Consider the following 17,669-nt stretch of genomic DNA (forward strand, 5'->3'; position numbering starts at 1 on the left):
AGGCCTCTGTTTTTTTCATCTGCAACTCGGGGGTAGGAGCAAGGCCATCTGCTAGGGTCACTAGGTATAAGGATTTTCGCCCGTGTCCTTCTTAGCCCTGATACACTAAGAGGGGAACAGAGGCTCTGTGAGGGGACGTGCCTTGTAGTCCTATCCCAGAGCCCATGTATCTCAGGGAGCTTGATTTTGGCTTCCTTGGTCCTCTACCACACTGTCCAGAGAGACCAGGTGCCCCTCCCCCACCCAACCTGACACAGTGCTGGTGGGGACTCCACAGTCAAACAACAGACTATTGCTTTGTTTTGTTTTGTTTGTTTTGTTTTGTTTTGTTTTTCAAGACAAGGTTTCTCTGTGTAGCCTTGGCTGTCCTGGACTCACTCTGTAGACCAGGCTGGCCTTGAACTCAAATCGATCCACCTGCCTCTGCCTCCTGAGTGCTGGGATTAAAGGCGTGTACCACCACACCTGGCTACACTTTATTGTATTTTTGAGTGAAAACACCAACCATGTGAACATTTCCACACAGATACCCAGAAAGCATTAGCAGATCCTAGGTGGCCAGAGCTCCCGCTATCAGGTTTTGAGGCGAGTTGAGCGCCGAAGCGGAGGAGGGGGGCTGTAGGATCCAGGCTTTACCTTGCTCTGTATTTTCGCTGTGTCTGGGGGCCTGGGCTGATGGGCACCGCCACTGCTACAGGTGAACAGGGCGGTCAAGGCATTGCGAGCATTGATTGCACACTTGCGGCTCATGGGCCGGGTAGCAGGGCTGGGGTTCTTGGCTTCTTTGTATTTCTGGATACAAAAGTTTTCAAGTTAGGCCTAGCCTAGGGTACTCCTGGCTATCAGCTGCTTCTCAACTTGGGCCAAAACTATTTATAGTCTCTGGAGTAACCCCCACCATAGCCTGAGCCTCCCAACACATGCAGGCACGCAAATGGAGAGCCAAGCCTGAGTCTCTCCCTACTGTGGGAGTGAGCTTGGGAACTAGCTTGGTAAAATAGCACCTAGCTGCTGGCCATACCCATCAGCATGGACAGAGGCTGTGCCCCTGGGCAGGGCAATCAGACTACCACTCACCTGCAGGTTCTCAAAGTGGGCCTGGGACTTGCAGTGGGAGAGTTGCAATCCTGAGTTGCTGTCATAGAACTTGTGACAGACGCGGCAGACATAGCCCATCACTGGCACCAGGAAGTCCACACCTGGGGACAGACACCAGGGTCTGCATACTTAAGTGCCCCTCCCCAGGTGGGTTGTCACACCTGCTCTAGGTGGGAGAAGAGGGTGGGTTGCCTGGCTGGAGTCTTGCAGCTGAGATTGGGGGCTTAGCCTGGAGTCTTACCGTATGCCGTGTTGGGGTTGTAAGTCTCTGAGCCCTTCCATTCCTCTGAAGATGGATCTTTTGACCTCACCTGGAGACAGAGTAGGGACTTAGAGGTGGTATCTCAGGCCCTGTCTGGTCACAGTCAGGGACCTGTAGCCCAGCTACAGTCTCCAGAGCACGACCAGGCCCTCAGCTTGCAGGTCGTTGAGGGTGGCCATCTCAGCCTTGGCACACGCTGGGCCTGCCTCCCAAATGTCCTTCTGATGTGTGCTTTGTGGATTCCAGTTAGCTCCTTCCCCGAGGCCAAAAGAAGCCCTTCCTCTCTTAGGCTGCATTTTCAATCCATTTGAGTGTGTATGTGTGGGGGCGTGGGTGGGTACCTGAGGAGGCTAGTGGTGTGACAGGTGACCTGACATGGGTGTGGGGATTTGAACCCAGGTCCCCTGGAAGAGTAGTGCATGCTTTTCACCACCTAGCCATCTGTCCATCCTTTTTTTGCCCTGCTAAGACAGAGTCTTGATAGCACAGAGAGGTTGGAGCTCTCAATCCTCCTGCCTCCAGCTCCTTCCTGCCAGAGCCTCTATGCCCCCATCTCCCCAGGGTAATGAAGATTGAATCTAGGGCTTTACATGTGCTAGGCAAGGAAGGACTCTACCACTGGGCTATAATTTCCAGTCCTCTGCCTGCCCCACCCCCACCTCCAATCTACCCGAATTTCTTTTACTTTGTCAGTAACTGCATGAAAATCTTACACAAAGCCTCTTCGTGGACTGTGGACAGTCTGCTGTACATGCTTTCTGTGCCTGTTAAACACAGTTCCCTCAACCCTCCCCCTTTCCCCTCACAGTATCTCAGCCAGCCTTTAAGGACCCTGCATATTTCACCTGTCACTCAGTGCTTATTTCCATGGTCACATGACACAGCCCATAACTGCATCATGTTAGGACCGACAAATGCCAGCATGGTGTCTGGGCCCCTCGAGGAGCCACAGGAGCCATGAACAGCCCACCCCGCCCACCTGCTTGCAGAATTCCTCCTCAGCCTCGATCTCCTCTTCTTCTTCATTGTCATCGTCGTCCTCTTCTTGGTCACTCTCGAAGCAGCCAACGGCGTCCACCGTGATGAAGTGGTCCTCCTCGGGGCTGGCTACTTCCTTTTCAAGCGTCTTTAGCTGCTCAAGGCATGTGTGAGGGGCTTAGGTCAGCTATGGGCAGCTGAGGCACCACACACCCGAGGGCTGTAGGACCTGCTCTGTGATCTTGCGGGGAAGGCTTCACACTGTCCTGAGACAGCTGGGGTTACCTCCTTGGCCTTGTCTTTGTGTCCCTGGGACTTCACATGCTCCACAAACTTTCGAGGGGTCTTGAAATGACGGCTGCATATGGTGCAGAAGGGCCTCAGGGACTGTTTGGCGTTCTGGGGGAAGGAAAGTGGGTCATGTGGTGCATCCCCAGGTACAAGCCACCCTGCTGGTGGCCCAATGGGACCACGCCTCTCATAGCTGCAGGCCCAGCTCAGCTCTGCCCCTGCACTAGGGCACGCAAAATCACTTCTATTCACTACGTGGGCCGGCAGGTGGCAACGGAGAAAAGATAAGAGAACTGCGCCAAAGACACCCCAAGAGGCAAGGGGCTGAATAGCCTACATTGAACAGATGGGCAAAGAAAAGCCCAAAGAGGAACATGACTGACTCACCGGAAGCCACACAAGTGACAGTCACACAGAGACAAAAATAGACCCTACCTCCCACTCCCACTCCAGACTCCCTCCCCGCCTCGGCTGGACGTGGTACACGCAGGTGGCTCTCAGACCTTGTGCTCCTGTGTCCTGCGGTGTTGGATCAGGTCTCCCACGTAGTACACCTGGCAGGTATTGCACCAGCGTTTTGGTGGAGGATCTCTGATGACCGTAAAAACAAGCAGGGCATGAAGCTTTGTTCTAGAGAGCTACAGAAGGGAAACTGGGTGTGGCTCAGCAGCACACGCCTGCAACGAGGGGGCGGGGCCTAGTCACAGCGCCAAGAAGATAAAGGACAGAGTAGGGGTCCCTGACTCCGCTAAGTGAGAGCTGACAGACACGCGCTCCCTGTCTGCCAGGCAAAAAAGCAGAGCAGCCAAGAGTCCCTGCCATCTCCTTGTCCTCAGTAGAACTTCTGACCACTGACTCAGACAGCTGCACCCCAGAAAGGGCTTCATTTGTCTTCAGCCAGGTCACTCTAATTCTGAGTAAGTCACCTCTGAGATCTCACTATGGAGCTGGCCCTAAACTAACTAACTCTCTTCTTAAAGATTTATTTATTTATTTATTTATTTATTTATTTATTTATTTATTTATTACACATACAGTATTCTGCTGCATGTGTGCCTGCATACCAGAAGAGGGCACCAGATCTCATTATAGATGTTTGTGAGCCACCGTGTAGATACTGAGACTTGAACTCAGGACCTCTAGAAGAGCAGACAGTGCTCTTAACCTCTGAGCCATCTTTCCAGCCCAGCCCTAAACTCTTGATCCCTCTCTCTCAGGCCCCTAAAGTGCTGGGATTGTGGGTGTCACCACATCTGGCTTTGTTGTCCACACTCTACAATTGGGAGGCTTGATTCTCCTAAAAGGCTGGGAGCTCTGGCAAGTCCTGCGGCAGCTGCCCCAGGAGACACAGCTTGTATTTGCCAGTGCCCAAATCTATACAGTTCAGCTTTCTCCAGTGACACTTCCCAGCTCTGCAGGCTTGTGACAGACACCCCACTGCAGCCTGGCAGCTCTTATAGCTTCCTGCCGAGCCTTCCCATACCAAGTGCTAGTTCCAGAGTCCAGGGTAGCTATTTCAGACCAATCACATCCTGTGATGACGGAAGGAGGGAGCAGGGAATGCCTAACCCCAGGGCACAAGATGACCCGATCCTTACTGTTCTGCCTCTAAGGTTGGGGCCAGCACACAGACCAGAGGAGCAGGGCTCTGTATTATAACCCTCCTCTCTTCCACAGGAGTGTCACACTGCTCTTATCTGGGAGGAACCTTAGGGCCCCTCATCAACGCATTTTTTCTTCCTAAGACAGGGTTTCTCTGTGTAGCCTTGGCTGTCCTGGACTTACTTTGTAGACCAGGCTGGCCTCATACTCACATCTGTCTGTCTGCCTCTGCCTGCCAAGTGCTGTGATTAAAGGCGTGTGTCACCACACCTGGCCTCATCAAGGCAATTTATACTCAGGAGAAACTGAGGACCAAGGTTAGAGTTAATGGCGTGCAGGACAATGTTGAACTCCTGGCCTGCCTGAACCACACAGACCCCTGCTAGCCCCTACTTACTCAGCTTCTCTCTCCAGGATATCCCGAGGCACAGGCAGCAGGGACAGCAGGCAGGTCTGGCTCGAGTGTTGCATTTCCCCAAGTCGCTGCTGGTGCGGAGCCTCTGACATGTGATCCTGGAACTCCTGTGGCATGAATGAGCCAGAAGTGAGCTCATGAGCTGCAGCCGAGGGGAGGACCACACCAGACGTCATGGCCACCCTCATCTCTGATCCTCCTGACTCCGTTTCTTCTGCATGTCTTACCAGCGTGAGCCACCACAACTGGCATTATGTTATACAGGTTAGTGTGGGCCAGGGCATGGATGGTAAACTGAGGCATAGAAGGATACACCTCCGTTTCTGTGAGTACTTCAATGAGAAGGAACATGGCTCTCCGTGGCCCTGCTCGGACAAGGACCACAGTCACAGAGGTAGGATTGACTACTGGTAATATTATAAGAGCATTATAGAGAGATGGCTCAGAGGTTAAGGGCACCGGCTGCTCTTCCAGAAGTCCTGAGTTCGATTCTCAGTACCTATATGGTGGCTCAAAACCTTGTGTAACTCCAGTTGTAGGGGACCCGATGCCTTCTTCTGGCTGTGTGCAGTGGACCCATGTGGACATATGGGCCAAATACTTATACACATAAAATGAAAATAATCTTTTTTTTCAAGTGTTTGTTTTTAATTTAAAGATAGATATTGAGTTCTTGCTATTTTGCCCAGGTTGATCTGAAATTCACGTACTCACATGATCTTCCAGTTTCAACCCCCTGTAGCTGGGAGCAACGGATAGTCCAAGACCACTATTCATTTGTTTATTCTGCTTCTCACAGCTGCACTTTCCTTCTTTTTATTTTGAGAAAGGCTCTCACTAAGTCAACCAGGTTGCCCTTAACCTCACGAGCCTCCTGCCTCAGCCTCCCAAGTGACTGGAATTAGCCCAGCTAAAACTACTATTGCTATTAGTGCTGCACTCGCTTGAGCCAGACCTGGGCCCAGACCTTCAATGTCAACTGCTGAGTCCTAAGACGTGTGGTGAGGTAAGTTCTTGGCTGTCCTCACTGAACACAAGAGGAAAAGAGCCAAGAGTGGAATTTACTTCTGGAGACCATGATGGCTCACAGCCAATTTGAACCAGGTTTTGCTTGACCCTAAAAAGACCAGGTGGTCAGGAAATACGTCTAAGCAGATAGATGTACAGCCACTTGGCAGTGTAGGAAAGGCAAGCCCAGAAGGCCCAAGCCTCCTACTCTGCTAGCCCTGGGTACCTGCTGGCTGCTGCAGCTGGCCTTGCAGATATAACAGAAGAACTGGAGGGTCTGCTTGGAGGGTGTGCTGGCAAGGGCAGGGGTAGTAGAGGTAGAGTCCCCAGGGCGAGGTCCAGATGTGACAGGTGTGGTGTTGAAAGCCCGGCTGTTGCTGCTCTGCAGGATGGTGACTTTCAGGGAGCTCCCAGCCCCGCAAATCTACAGTGGATGCAAAGATAAGAGTTTATACCATCTGGGTGACGTTAGGGTACATTTCTTTTTGGGGGAAGGGGTTTAGAGACAGGGTCTCTGTGTAGCCTTGGCTAGCCTGGACTCACTTTGTAGACCAGGCTGGCCTCGAACTCAAAGTGATCCACCTGCCTCTGCCTCCCAAGTGCTGGGATTAAAGGCGTGCACCATCACGCCCAGCCCTAGGGTATGACTGGCCAAACCTACACGGAGAGTACGGTAGCCAGGATTTGAACCTAGATCAAATATCTGTCTCGCTTTGTAGACCAGGCTAGCCTGAAACTCGCTGAGATCAGCTTGCCTCTGCCTCCACAGGGCTGGACTGAACATGTGCACCACCCCTCCCGACCTAGCTCTGCTTAATTCTAAAGTCTAACTCATGCCACCACTCACGTGATGGATGTGGAAACTGAGACCCAAGGAACAGAGGTTGCCTTAAGTTTTGTTACAGAGTTGGGACCTGAATCCTACATGGAGACTTGTACGCACCCCAAGCATCTCTCTTGCTCTTTTTTCACATTCTCCCACATCCAGGCCACCAGCTGATGCCTCCTGGCTCGCGTCTTCATGGCCCTGAGCACTTCCTGGTTCTGGCAAGGCCTCCTCTGGGCCTGAAATGACACATATGTTTCTTTCCCGGAGTGTGTCTACCATTTGGGGTCCAGAAAGATCTAGATCCAAGAGCTGCCTTCTCTGTACACACCATGACCCTGAGGTCAAGCTGGGGATGGTTCCAGATCTGGACTCGAGGCCCAATCCCCAGGCAAGACTAGACAGTGCCGGACGGGAGAATGAAGGGTTTGACAGTGTTGGATCTTTCAGAGAGTCCAAGATTGCGCGCTCTTGCTCTTTCCCCCTTCCCTCATCCCTCCCTCCCTCCCTCCCTCTCCCTCTCCCACCTCTACCAGCTCCTGCAGCGTTAGATGATGGCTGTGGTTCCAAGGCACAGGCCAGAGCTGACACTTGTGCTGGTGGGGGTACTGACCCCTGTGGCCAGGTCTGAGGCTCCTCCTGGGTCTTCTCTGATGTCTGCTCCTGGAGCTGTACTTGCTCGGACACCTGCGGATGTGTCTGTGTCTGGGCCTGCTTCTGCGGTTGTACCTGCCATGGGGGCTGAGGCTGGCTCTGTGCCTGAGCTTGCTGCTGTGGGTCTGTCTCCCGTGGCTGTACCTGTGGCTGTACCTGACTCTGCTCTGGTGCTAAGTGCTCTGGAGACGTCTGTGTCTGTGCCTGCTTCTGCAGCTTTGGCTGCACCTGGCTCTGCAGAACTTGTGGCTGGAGACGGGGCAGCACCAGGGCCCCTGGTGGCTCAGGCAGCCGATCTGGGGTCTGTGTCTGCTTTGGGGCAGTCATCTGGATCTGAGGCTGGACCTTGGCTTGTGGCTGCCCTGTAGGGCCTTTCTCTGTGGACTCCTCTGAGCTGGAAAAGATCCAAACATAATCAAATAGCCAGTTGAGGTATTCTACGCCTTTGATCCTAGCCCTAAGGAGGAAGAAGCAGGCAGAGCTCTTGAGAGTTTGAGGCCAGCCTGGTCTACATAGTGAGTTCCAGGTCAAAAAAACAAAAACAAAAACAAAAGCAGATTAAAGAAGATCAAATCTCTATTTTCTGAGGCCTATGACACAGTTCCCAGTCCCAGCTCTACTTACAATGCGGATCTGGGGAGCTCTGAAGCTGCCCAGGCCTGTCTCACCTAAAGAAACTCAGGGGCATTAACTCCCCACCTCCACCTTGCAATGTGTTTTTGAATTAGCCTTATAAACCTGCCACCATCTGTGTGCTCTGCAAGGACCCCTTCCTCCTAGCTGCTCAGCCTGGCCTCCACATGCTCACCCCCAGGTAGACTCAGAAGTGAATCTGACCCTCCCCCAAGTCAAGGCCAAGGCCTAACTTTACAGGCGTGAATTCCAGGTCTCTGAGCCCCAACACGTGGCCAGCATCACTCACCTCTTCGACATCTTGGAAGGTGGTTCCAACACCTCAAAGGGCTCAGGCTCTGGAGGGTCACTCGCTATGCCATCCAGGCAGACTACTGAATCTGGGTCTGCAATGGCAGCAGGTGAGGAAATTCAGCTCCAGGAGATGGCCTTAGCTCCCTCACCACCAAGACCTCCCCTGCCCTGGGGTGGCTTGTGCAAGACAACAGCCCTTGTCTCACCTTTATATGTGTCCATCTGGAGCTCTGCGGCTTCCTCAGACTCCTCTGTAGGGTCTTCCCTGTTTTCCAGAGGCACCGTCTGGGAAGAAGAATCCTGCTTCTTTTTAGAAACCATATTTTTTGGGGGGAGGCCCTATTCAAGACAGGGTTTTTCTGTGCAGCTCTGGCTGTCTTGGAATTTACTCTGTAGACCAGGCTGGCCTTGAACTCAGAGATCTGCCTGTCTCTGCCCCTGAGTACTGAGACCACAGATATGAGCATCTACCACCTGGCTTCAGAAACCATTTAAAAAAAAAAAAAAAAAAGATTTACTGGCCGGGCGTGGTGGCACACGCCTTTAATCCCAGCACTCGGGAGGCAGAGGCAGGCGGATCACTGTGAGTTCGAGGCCAGCCTGGTCTACAAAGTGAGTCTAAGATGGCCAAGGCTACACAGAGAAACCCTGTCTCGAAAAACCAAAAAAAAAAAAAAAAAAAAAAGATTTACTGATCTGCAGGTGTGGTGCTGCACGCCTGTAATCCCAGCACTCGGGAAGTAGAGGCAGGTGGATCTCTGTGAGTTCAAGATCAGCCTGGTCTACAAAGCAAGTCCAGGATAGCTACACAGAGAAACCCTGTCTCAGAAAACAAAAACAAAAAACAAACAAACAAACAAATATATTTAATGTTTGTGTATAGATGGAGCCACCATGTGGTTGGAGAATTGAACTCATGACCTCTCGAAGAGCAGGCAGAGCAGAAACCATTTTTGGGGGGTTGGGGTGGGGTCACACAGAAACCATTTTTAACTTCCATGTCACTTGCAAACACCCTCCTGCTCATGAAAGACTGTCACTACCAGGCAGTGGGGGCGCACACCTTTAATCCCAGCACTTGGGAGGGAGAGGCAGGCGGATCTCCATGAGTTCAAGACCAACCTGATCTACAGAGTGAGTTCCAGGACAGCCAGGGCTACATAGAGAAACCTTGTCTCAGAAGACAAGGTTTGCATCTCAAGAGACTGAAGGGGCCTGGCTGAAGGCATGGAGGGCCAATGACATGAAACACCTCAAGAGTCATTGTCTGAGGTGTCCGGCTAGATTCCTGACTGCTATTTGGATCTTGGCTGGGGAGGCACAACAAACTCTCTTGGCTCCATTGGTCATCCTAGACGCCCCACCCCCTGTTCCATTAAGCAGCCAGGGAAAGCCTTTGGTTTAAACCCTCCCAGGGCCTCCTAGTCCTGGAACTCTCCTAAGCTCGAGCCAGGCGCTGTCCACTCCTCCCACTTTCATATCCTGGCCCTCTGCCTCTCTCTCCCGCCTCTGAACCCAGCCTTCCTCCTACCTTTAGCCTGTCTCAGGGCATCCTTGCTGGCCTCTCTCTGGCCAAGCCCCCAGCCTCCTCCCGCCCCCAGCCTCCTCCCGCCCCCAGCCTTCAATTAGAGCCTCAAAGCCTCTTGCAGGAAGCTCCTAACCACAGGCTAGGTCTAGACCTTTTTAGTGGCATTTCCTGGGTTTTGCTGCTGGCTTTGAGAGAGGGTCTCACTAACTTCCAGTCTTAATAAATTGCTTTCAGCTAGGCGTGGTGGTGCATGCCTTTAATCCCAGTACTCAGGAGGCAGAGGCAGGTGGATCGCTGAGAGTTCGAGGCTAGCCTGGTCTACAAAGTGAGTCCAGGACAGCCAAGGCTACACAGAGAAACCCTGTCTCAAAAAACCAAAAAAAAAAAAAAAAAAAAAAAAAAAAAGAAAGAAAGAAAGAAAGAAAGAAAAAGAAACCCTGTCTCTGTCTCAAAAAAACTAACTAACTAACTAACTAACTAACTAGCTTTCATGTTATTGCATTAATATCTCTTCCACATACACACCCGAGACCCACAGAACAGCCAGGCCAGATGCCACATTTGCACTGCTGACCAGCAACCTACAGTAGGTATAGGGTTCCACCCACTTTCTGGGCAGCTTGGGAAGCCCCCAGGTACCACCCTGTCTCCTGCTATGGCCTCTAGTTCTGGTGGGAGACACATCTGTGCCCCACAGCACTCTAGACCTTTTACGAACACCTAGCTGTTCCCTGGGAAGACACAGGGAGTCAGGGGCCCAGACTCTGTGCCTACCTCACCACTCCAGTCAGTCAGCTGTAGTTTTCCTGCCTGTGTGTGTGTGTGTGAGGATGGCACATTTTTGAAATATTTATTTATTTATTTTTGGTTTTTCGAGATAAGGTTTCTCTGTGTAGCCCTGGCTATTCTGGACTTACTTTGTAGACCAGGCTGGCCTCGAACTCCCAGTGATCCACCTGCCTCTGCTTCCCGAGTGCTGGGATTAAAGGTGTGCCTGGTCTACAAAGTGAGTCCAAGACAGGCAAGGCTACACACAGAGAAACCCTGTCTCAAAAAAACAAAGACAAAGCCGGGCGTGGTGGCGCACGCCTTTAATCCCAGCACTCGGGAGGCAGAGGCAGGAGGATCGCTGTGAGTTCAAAGCCAGCCTGGTCTACAAAGTGAGTCCAGGATGGCCAAGGCTACACAGAGAAACCCTGTCTCGAAAAACCAAAAAAAAAAAAAAAAAAAAAAAAAAAACAAAGACAAGATGTGTCCTACCGTGCCCACGAGTAAGTTTATCTCATTGTATTCATTTTTTGTTTGACTGGAACGCACTATGTAGCTGAGGATGACCTTGACCCTGTGACCCTCTTGTGCCATCTCCAGAGTGCTGGGTTATAGGTGTACATTACTACACCTGGCAGTAAAACTAACTTTATGTGCTCCTTTTAATTTAATTTTTAAAGTCTGAAGGTCTTTCTACATAGCTCAGAATGATCTGGAATGTACTACAACAATCTACCAACCACAGCCTCTCAAGGGTTGGGGCTACTGGTGCCAGTCATTATAGCTAGACCTTTTTATCTTTTTAATGTGGTTATCAAAACTTTTAAATCAGGGGCTGGAGAGGTGGCTCAGAGGTTAAGAGCACTGACTGTTTTTCCAAAGGTCATGAGTTCAATTCCCAGCAACCACATGGTGGCTCACAACCATGTATAAGGAGATCTGGCACTCCCTTCTGGCATGCAGGCAGAACGCTGTATGCATAATAAATAAAGAAATCCTTTAAAAAAATTTTTTTTTAAATCAGAAAATAAAAAAATAAATAAAAAATAAAAAATTTTAAATCAGGGCTGGAGAGATGGTTCAGAGGTTAAGAGCACCGCCTGCTCTTCCAAAGGTCCTGAGTTCAATTCCCAGCAACCACATGGTGGCTCAAAACCATCTATAATGAGATCTGGTGTCCCCTTCTATCCTGTAGGTGTACATGCAAGCAGAATGCTATATAAATAATAAATAAATATTTTTAAAAGTTTTTAAAAATCAGATTCATGACTCATTTTATTTCTGCTAGACATTGCTCATGTAAAGAAATATCATTAAGGGACAGAGAGATGGTTCAGCAGGTAAAGGCGTTTGGTGCCAAAACTAAGAACCCAAGTTCTGTTCCTAGGACCCATATGGTGGAAGGGGAAAACTGGCCCATACAAGCTGTTCTCCGACCTCCACGTGCCAACGTTGGCACACGTGATAAGAATCAAGTAATTAAAAAAACTTGTTTAAGAGAGAAAATAGTACATAGATAATAGTAATAGTATTATGCTACGGCTAAAGCCACATCAAGAGCATGGAGGCATCTCAAGTTCGGGAGATGCTAGACACTGAGGGAGCATGACCTGCCCGAAGGCCAAGGCAAGCCAGAGCGCATGGAGCTGGGCTGACGCCGGGGTAACCTTTGACCCACTCTGACCACCACTCCATTCAAAGCATTACTCACCTTGTGACTGGGGGTGATGGAAGAGGGGTTTCTGGCCTGTTTCCTCCCTGAGTGGTTGACCTGAGAAGGATTCATGGGGACCCCACCAGGAGGAGGGCCCAGCAGGGACTGGCGAGTGGCCTGGGGAAAGAACTGTTGTAGATTTGGGGTGACCATCTGGGGTGGTGTAAGGCTGGGAGCTGCTAGGCTTGGGGCTGTCATGTTGTAAGCCCGGAGGTTGCCTGTGGGGAAGGAGAGGTGAGAAGAGGGGTCAAGATTATTATACCAGGGGTTCGGCCCCCCAAATATCATGGGAATATCAAAGATAATTTGCAAGGGGACTTTCTTACTGAGGGCAGCAGAGGGACAGTAAAGCCAAGATGAGGCCCACTGTGGGCACTAGTGAGAAAAGACTCGGAGCAGGGTTTCTGCTCTATCTGGGTGTGTGAGCTGCCTTAGCTAGCCCTCAGATATGCTCTAAGGCCCTTAGGTGTGCGAGAGAACCAGCACAGGGCCACAGGAGAACCAGGACAGGTCAGCATCCCCCCACCAGCTTCTCTTTATCAATGAGAGGGAAGGCCATGGTGCTGAGCTAGGCACTCTTTTCACTGCATCAGCCCTCCAGCCTGCCAGGTACCAGGAAGACGTAGCTACTTCTATAGCTGACCAAATATAGACACAAAACAGAGAAAGTGCTCGCCCAGGATCTCTGTGGGACACCTGCTAGCTCTGTCACTCCTCCTTAAACTACTGTCCACACCAGGATATCACCAGGCCCTAGCAGCTCTACCACCCATGTGCCTTTCCAACCAGGCCTTCCCTCTCCTGCAAACACTTCGTCCCTCGCTGGAACTAAAGCTACATTCTGATCTCATCCCTGCCAAAAGCCTTCTATAGTTCCCTGTTCCTTTTAAAGCAAGGCCTGGCCCTGCCCACCTCCTCACAGGCCTTACACCGTGCTCTAGGAACACGTCCCTGAGCAGTCCTTCAATCACCCTGTTTCTGGGCTTTTGTACCTGCTGTGCCCTCTGTGGAGGCTGTGATGCTCCACCACTTCCCAGCATCCTCCAGGCCTCCCTTTAAGTCTTTCCTATGTCCCCTCCAGGAGGCCTTCCCTGATGTCTATGTCACTAGAGAACTCTATCCTAGGACCAGCCATCTTATTTCCTGCTACATTGCCTCCGACTCAGCTCTTTTTACCCAGGGAAGGCTGAGAGAGTAAAAGAATTGGCACCCATGCCCAGATCCCGGGGCAATGTGGGGAGGGGAGGTACAGCCCGAGCTTAAAGGCATAGGTCAGTTGTGCTGAGAGCTGAGTTCAAGTCCAGACTCTACAGCACTGCCTCTTGCACTCTGAGCAAACCAGCTCCCCCTCCTCTCATCGGGCACATGAGGACTCAAAGGCATGCATTAGTGAATGACAGACAGGTACAGCAGAAGCACAGACACAGTCCAGGGAGCAGTCCAGCGCCCCAAGCAGTAAGACAGAAGACGGATGCCCTCAAACAGAAATGGACAGAGAACACGGACACATGTCACAAAATGAACGCAAATGCAAATAGGTAAGTGCAAAGAGATTTTAGCTGCACTGAGCACATGGAAATGTGAATTAAGACATCCGAGACACTGCTTTAGCCTTTGCAAACCAAGTTAGTAAATTATATGTACATACATATTTATATGGGTATATATATATATATAAAAAGCATAGAATACCCAATGCTGCCGTAGGCATGGTGAGGCTGGCACTGTCATACATGGCTGGTGGCACTGCAAACTGGTCCAGTCCTTAGGAAAGTAATTTGGCAATACTTATCAAAAGCCATCAATCAAAAGCCATCCCCCGACACAGTCCTTCTATGTTGGGAATCTAATGTGAGAAAAGAGCCTCGGATGTTATGTTCATCCCACTGGTGTTTAGGATAGAAAAGAGTAAAAAGATAAAGGGGGAGAGAAAAAGAAACAGATAATTAGCCGGGCGTGGTGGCGCACGCCTTTAATCCCAGCACTCGGGAGGCAGAGGCAGGTGGATCGCTGTGAGTTCGAGGCCAGCCTGGTCTACAAAGTGAGTCCAGGATGGCCAAGGCTACACAGAGAAACCCTGTCTCAAAAAACAAAAAAAAAAAAAAAAAAGAAACAGATAATTAAGGTTTCCATATGGGCACACTCCTCCAGTGAAAAATTAAAAGCTATCACAAATAACCTGGATTGAACCAGAACACTGGCTGGCTGTGGCAGCTCACGCCTATAATACCAGTCCTTAGAGGGTGAGGTAGGAAGATGGGGTTCAAGAGCACCCTGGCTTACATACTAAGTCTCAGATAGTCTGGGGTACCAAGTGAGACCTTGTCTCAAAGCAAGGCCAATTATAATGGCGCTCGCCTTTAATCCCAGCACCAGGGAGGCAGAGGCAGGCAGATCACTGTGAGTTTGAAGACAGCCTGGTCTACAGCCTGAGTTTAAGCCAGCCAGGGCTACAGAGTAAGATCCTGTCTCAAACAAACAAACAAACAAACAAAAATTCTAGCACTGCAAAATACAAAATAAAAACAAGGCACAGACCCTTCTTTTTGTATTAATCATAATTATACCAAACTGCCCAAGCTTCTTCCTAGAAAAAAAAAAAAAGAAATATACCAAAATATTGGCTTATGACTTTCACCCAGAAATGTGTGAATGTTTTCCTAGTGCTGTTTTTGTTTTGTTTTGTTTTCTTTTTGTTTTTCGAGACAGGGTTTCTCGGTGTAGCCTTGACTGTCCTGGACTCGCTTTGTAGGCCAGGCTGGCCTCGAACTCACATCAATCCGCCTACCTCTGCCTCCCAAGTGCTGGGACTAAAGGTGTGCGCCACCATGCCCAGCTACCACTGGGGTTTTTGTTTGTTTTCAATGACTTTATTTTTTAGGACTTATTTTACATTTTAATTTCCGTGTATATGTATAGGTATGGGTTTGTGCTGTATTGGAGGGTGACAGATCCCCTGGAGCTGGACTTACAGGCGTTATGAGTTGCCCCCCTCCCACGTTAAGTGTTGGACCCTAACTTGAGCCCTCTGGAAGAGCAGCAAGCATTCTTAACCACTGAGCCATCTCTCTAGCTCCCTTGGTTTGTTGTTGTTTTTCTATTTTGACACGTTATCGTCACTATGACAAGCATAACTTTTAAGTGGCATGAGAAACGGTGGCGTATATGTGTACCTATGTGACCTGCTCTGGGATTTCTCCCTCCCCAGTTATCCATGCATCATTTGAAAGTCAGCTTGAAGGGCTGCCAAGTGACGGCCAGCCTCTGCCTGTGTTGTGACTTATGGGCACAGGATCCCTCTTCTGGGCCTCGGGTTGCCGTTGTTTTCATATGTAGAGGGGGTAATGGTAATGGTGTGCCTCCCCTTATGGCTGTCAGCAGAGTAGGGAATGGCGAGCAGAGTAGCCTGTGGACGTATTTGTAAGGATGCTCTTGGGGCCATGTGTGCTTTGGTAAGACTGAGTGGGATAGGAGGAGACTGGGGGCTGCTGGGAATTGCCATACCTTGCAACTGCTGCAGTAGCAAAGCTCTTTGCAGCGTGGAGCCATTGAGCAGGGAGGTCGAGTGGAGGCCCTGGAGGTTCAGAAGCTGCTGCGGGGATGACTGCTGAGGGAGAGCCCTGTGTGATGGCATCGGGGTGTCAGAGGGTTGCTGGGAAAGCCATCCACCTGGAGACCTCTCATCTCCATTGTCTTCCTCTCAATGGCAAGATGGAAGATCCTTTCCAAGGTGGAAACTGATGACATTTAATATTCAAACGAGGATGCCCTGGGAGACGGGCTCCAAAACATGAGTGTAAAGGTCAGACTACAGCCTCCATTCTCCCAAGTGGGAAACTCACCGGCTGACAGGCATGGGCAAGGACGCCTGCGGTGGGGGCTGTTGGAGCAGCTGTTGAAGCTGCAATAACTGCTGCTGCAGCTGCTGCAACTGCTGCTGCTGCTGGAGCTGCTGGTTGAACATGGTGGCTGAGGGAAGGAAAGTGGGTACGGTCAGAGTCACCAGCTCCTCTCCCCTCCCAAACCAACCTCCCCAGCATCCTGCACTGATAGGCACTGCCAGCCCTGCCAAGAGCATGCCACATTTGTACTCCAGGGCTCCCGGTTCTTCTAGTCAGCTGCCAGGAACAGGATACACGCAAACAGCGCTCTTGCCTTCAAATCCCTATCTCCCGTCCCTTCTCTTCAACTCTGGCGGGCCACCCTTTCTAACAGGTACGCCTTCCCACTCTCACCCCACCCCCACCTTCTGCCTATCTTACTTCTTATCACCTCCCAGTTTTGGATCCCGCTGCCCTCTCCCTGAACTGTGTCACTAACTTCCCATCGGCACCCACACCCAGCCTTCCACTTAAATCCGTGAACCCTGCACGGGAAAAGCTTCCCTCCGCTACAATACACCCCCCCCCACACACACACAATCCTCCGTTGCCCCTCACTCCTCCACCTCCCTCCCCTGCAGATGAATCCAACGCCACGCATTTGGTCCTTGTGGTCTCGCCTGTCCACAAAGCAAGCAACGTCTACACAGGCAGCAGCTACCGCTACAGTCCACCTCCCCGGGTGTCCAACCCTCCTCCACAGAAGTCTCCAGGGCGGGCACCACCCTGGCTCCCCCTCACCTTTCAGCAATCCACGAAAGCCGAAGACATGAAAGCCACGCGCGGACTTGGGGCCTCGGGCTCGCGGGCTTCTCGGAACCCGGCTGTGGGCTGGACACTAGGAGGGCCCAGCGGCTGGCCAGTCCCGCGCAGAGCGCCCCCTGGAGGCCCGGAGGCTTCACCGCGGCCGTCGCCGCCGCTGGAACCCGCCTGGCGCGCAGGTCACGCCGCGTGGGCTGTGGCTGTCACGGTGCTAGGAGACGCCACACTGAGCAGACTCGGGAAGGGGCGATTCTGAGCTCCCAGGGCTGTCAGTTTATCCTGCAGGCACATGGCGGGGGGGGGGGGGGGGGGGGGGGGGGGGAGAGAAGGGCAGTGGAAAAGGGGCGGGCGGAGGGCGAGGCTTCAAGAAGGATCATATCCCAGCTGACCTCCCCGAGGCCACCACTGATCCCGACCCAGCTTAGGGCTGGGACCCAAGGGAGGGAGTGAGCGTGAAGGGAGCTCGTGTGCGCGCGTGTGTTGTACATTCACTTTCTCTTTTATATATTCTTATGACATTTTCCAAAGATTTATTTTATGTATATGAATGTTTTGTTGTTGCTGTTTTCGAGACAGGGTTTCTCTGTGTAGCCTTGGCTGTCCTGAACTCGCTTTGTAGACCAGGCTGGCCTTGAACTCACAGAGATGCCCCTGCCTCTGCCTCCCGAGTGCTGGGGTTAAAGGTGTGCGGCACCATACCCGGCTATGAATGTTTTATTCATTAATATATCATGTGCATCCGGGAACTGGAGTTATGAGAGTTTGTGAACGGTCTTGTGGGTGCTAGGAACCGAGCCCAGGTCCTCCACTAGAGCAAGTGCTCTTAACCACTGAACCATCCCTTCCTCCATTTTTAAAGGTATATTTTTATTTCATGTGTCATGCGTATGAATGTGTTGCCTGCAGATATATATGTGTGTTGTGTGTGTGCCTAGGACCCACAGAGGTCTAAAGA

At 51.2% G+C, this 17,669-nt stretch overlaps 1 protein-coding gene across 2 annotated transcripts; it reads right to left on the bottom strand.

Annotated features, from left to right (window-relative positions):
• Positions 1 to 563: 563 nt before the first annotated feature.
• Positions 564 to 16,050, bottom strand: Ciz1 (CDKN1A interacting zinc finger protein 1). 2 transcript variants are annotated; one of them, XM_051166930.1, is made up of 16 exons: positions 15,914 to 16,050; positions 15,576 to 15,691; positions 13,764 to 13,835; positions 12,069 to 12,289; positions 8,268 to 8,346; positions 8,057 to 8,153; positions 7,008 to 7,528; positions 6,598 to 6,719; positions 5,881 to 6,078; positions 4,629 to 4,753; positions 3,133 to 3,220; positions 2,624 to 2,737; positions 2,340 to 2,492; positions 1,340 to 1,409; positions 1,078 to 1,199; positions 564 to 792 (listed from the first exon to the last, which is right to left on the bottom strand). In XM_051166930.1, exons 1-16 carry the CDS (start codon positions 16,033 to 16,035, stop codon positions 574 to 576), a joined length of 2,439 nt encoding a protein of 812 aa, XP_051022887.1. In that variant the 5' UTR covers positions 16,036 to 16,050; the 3' UTR covers positions 564 to 573. The 2 variants fall into 2 exon arrangements, with proteins under 2 accessions (XP_051022887.1, XP_051022886.1); XM_051166929.1 differs by having other exon boundaries at positions 8,268 to 8,361.
• Between the last annotated feature and the right edge of the window lie 1,619 nt (positions 16,051 to 17,669).

The sequence above is a fragment of the Acomys russatus genome, chromosome 24 (genome assembly GCF_903995435.1).
Source record: "Acomys russatus chromosome 24, mAcoRus1.1, whole genome shotgun sequence".
Classification (NCBI taxonomy): Eukaryota; Metazoa; Chordata; class Mammalia; order Rodentia; family Muridae; genus Acomys; species Acomys russatus.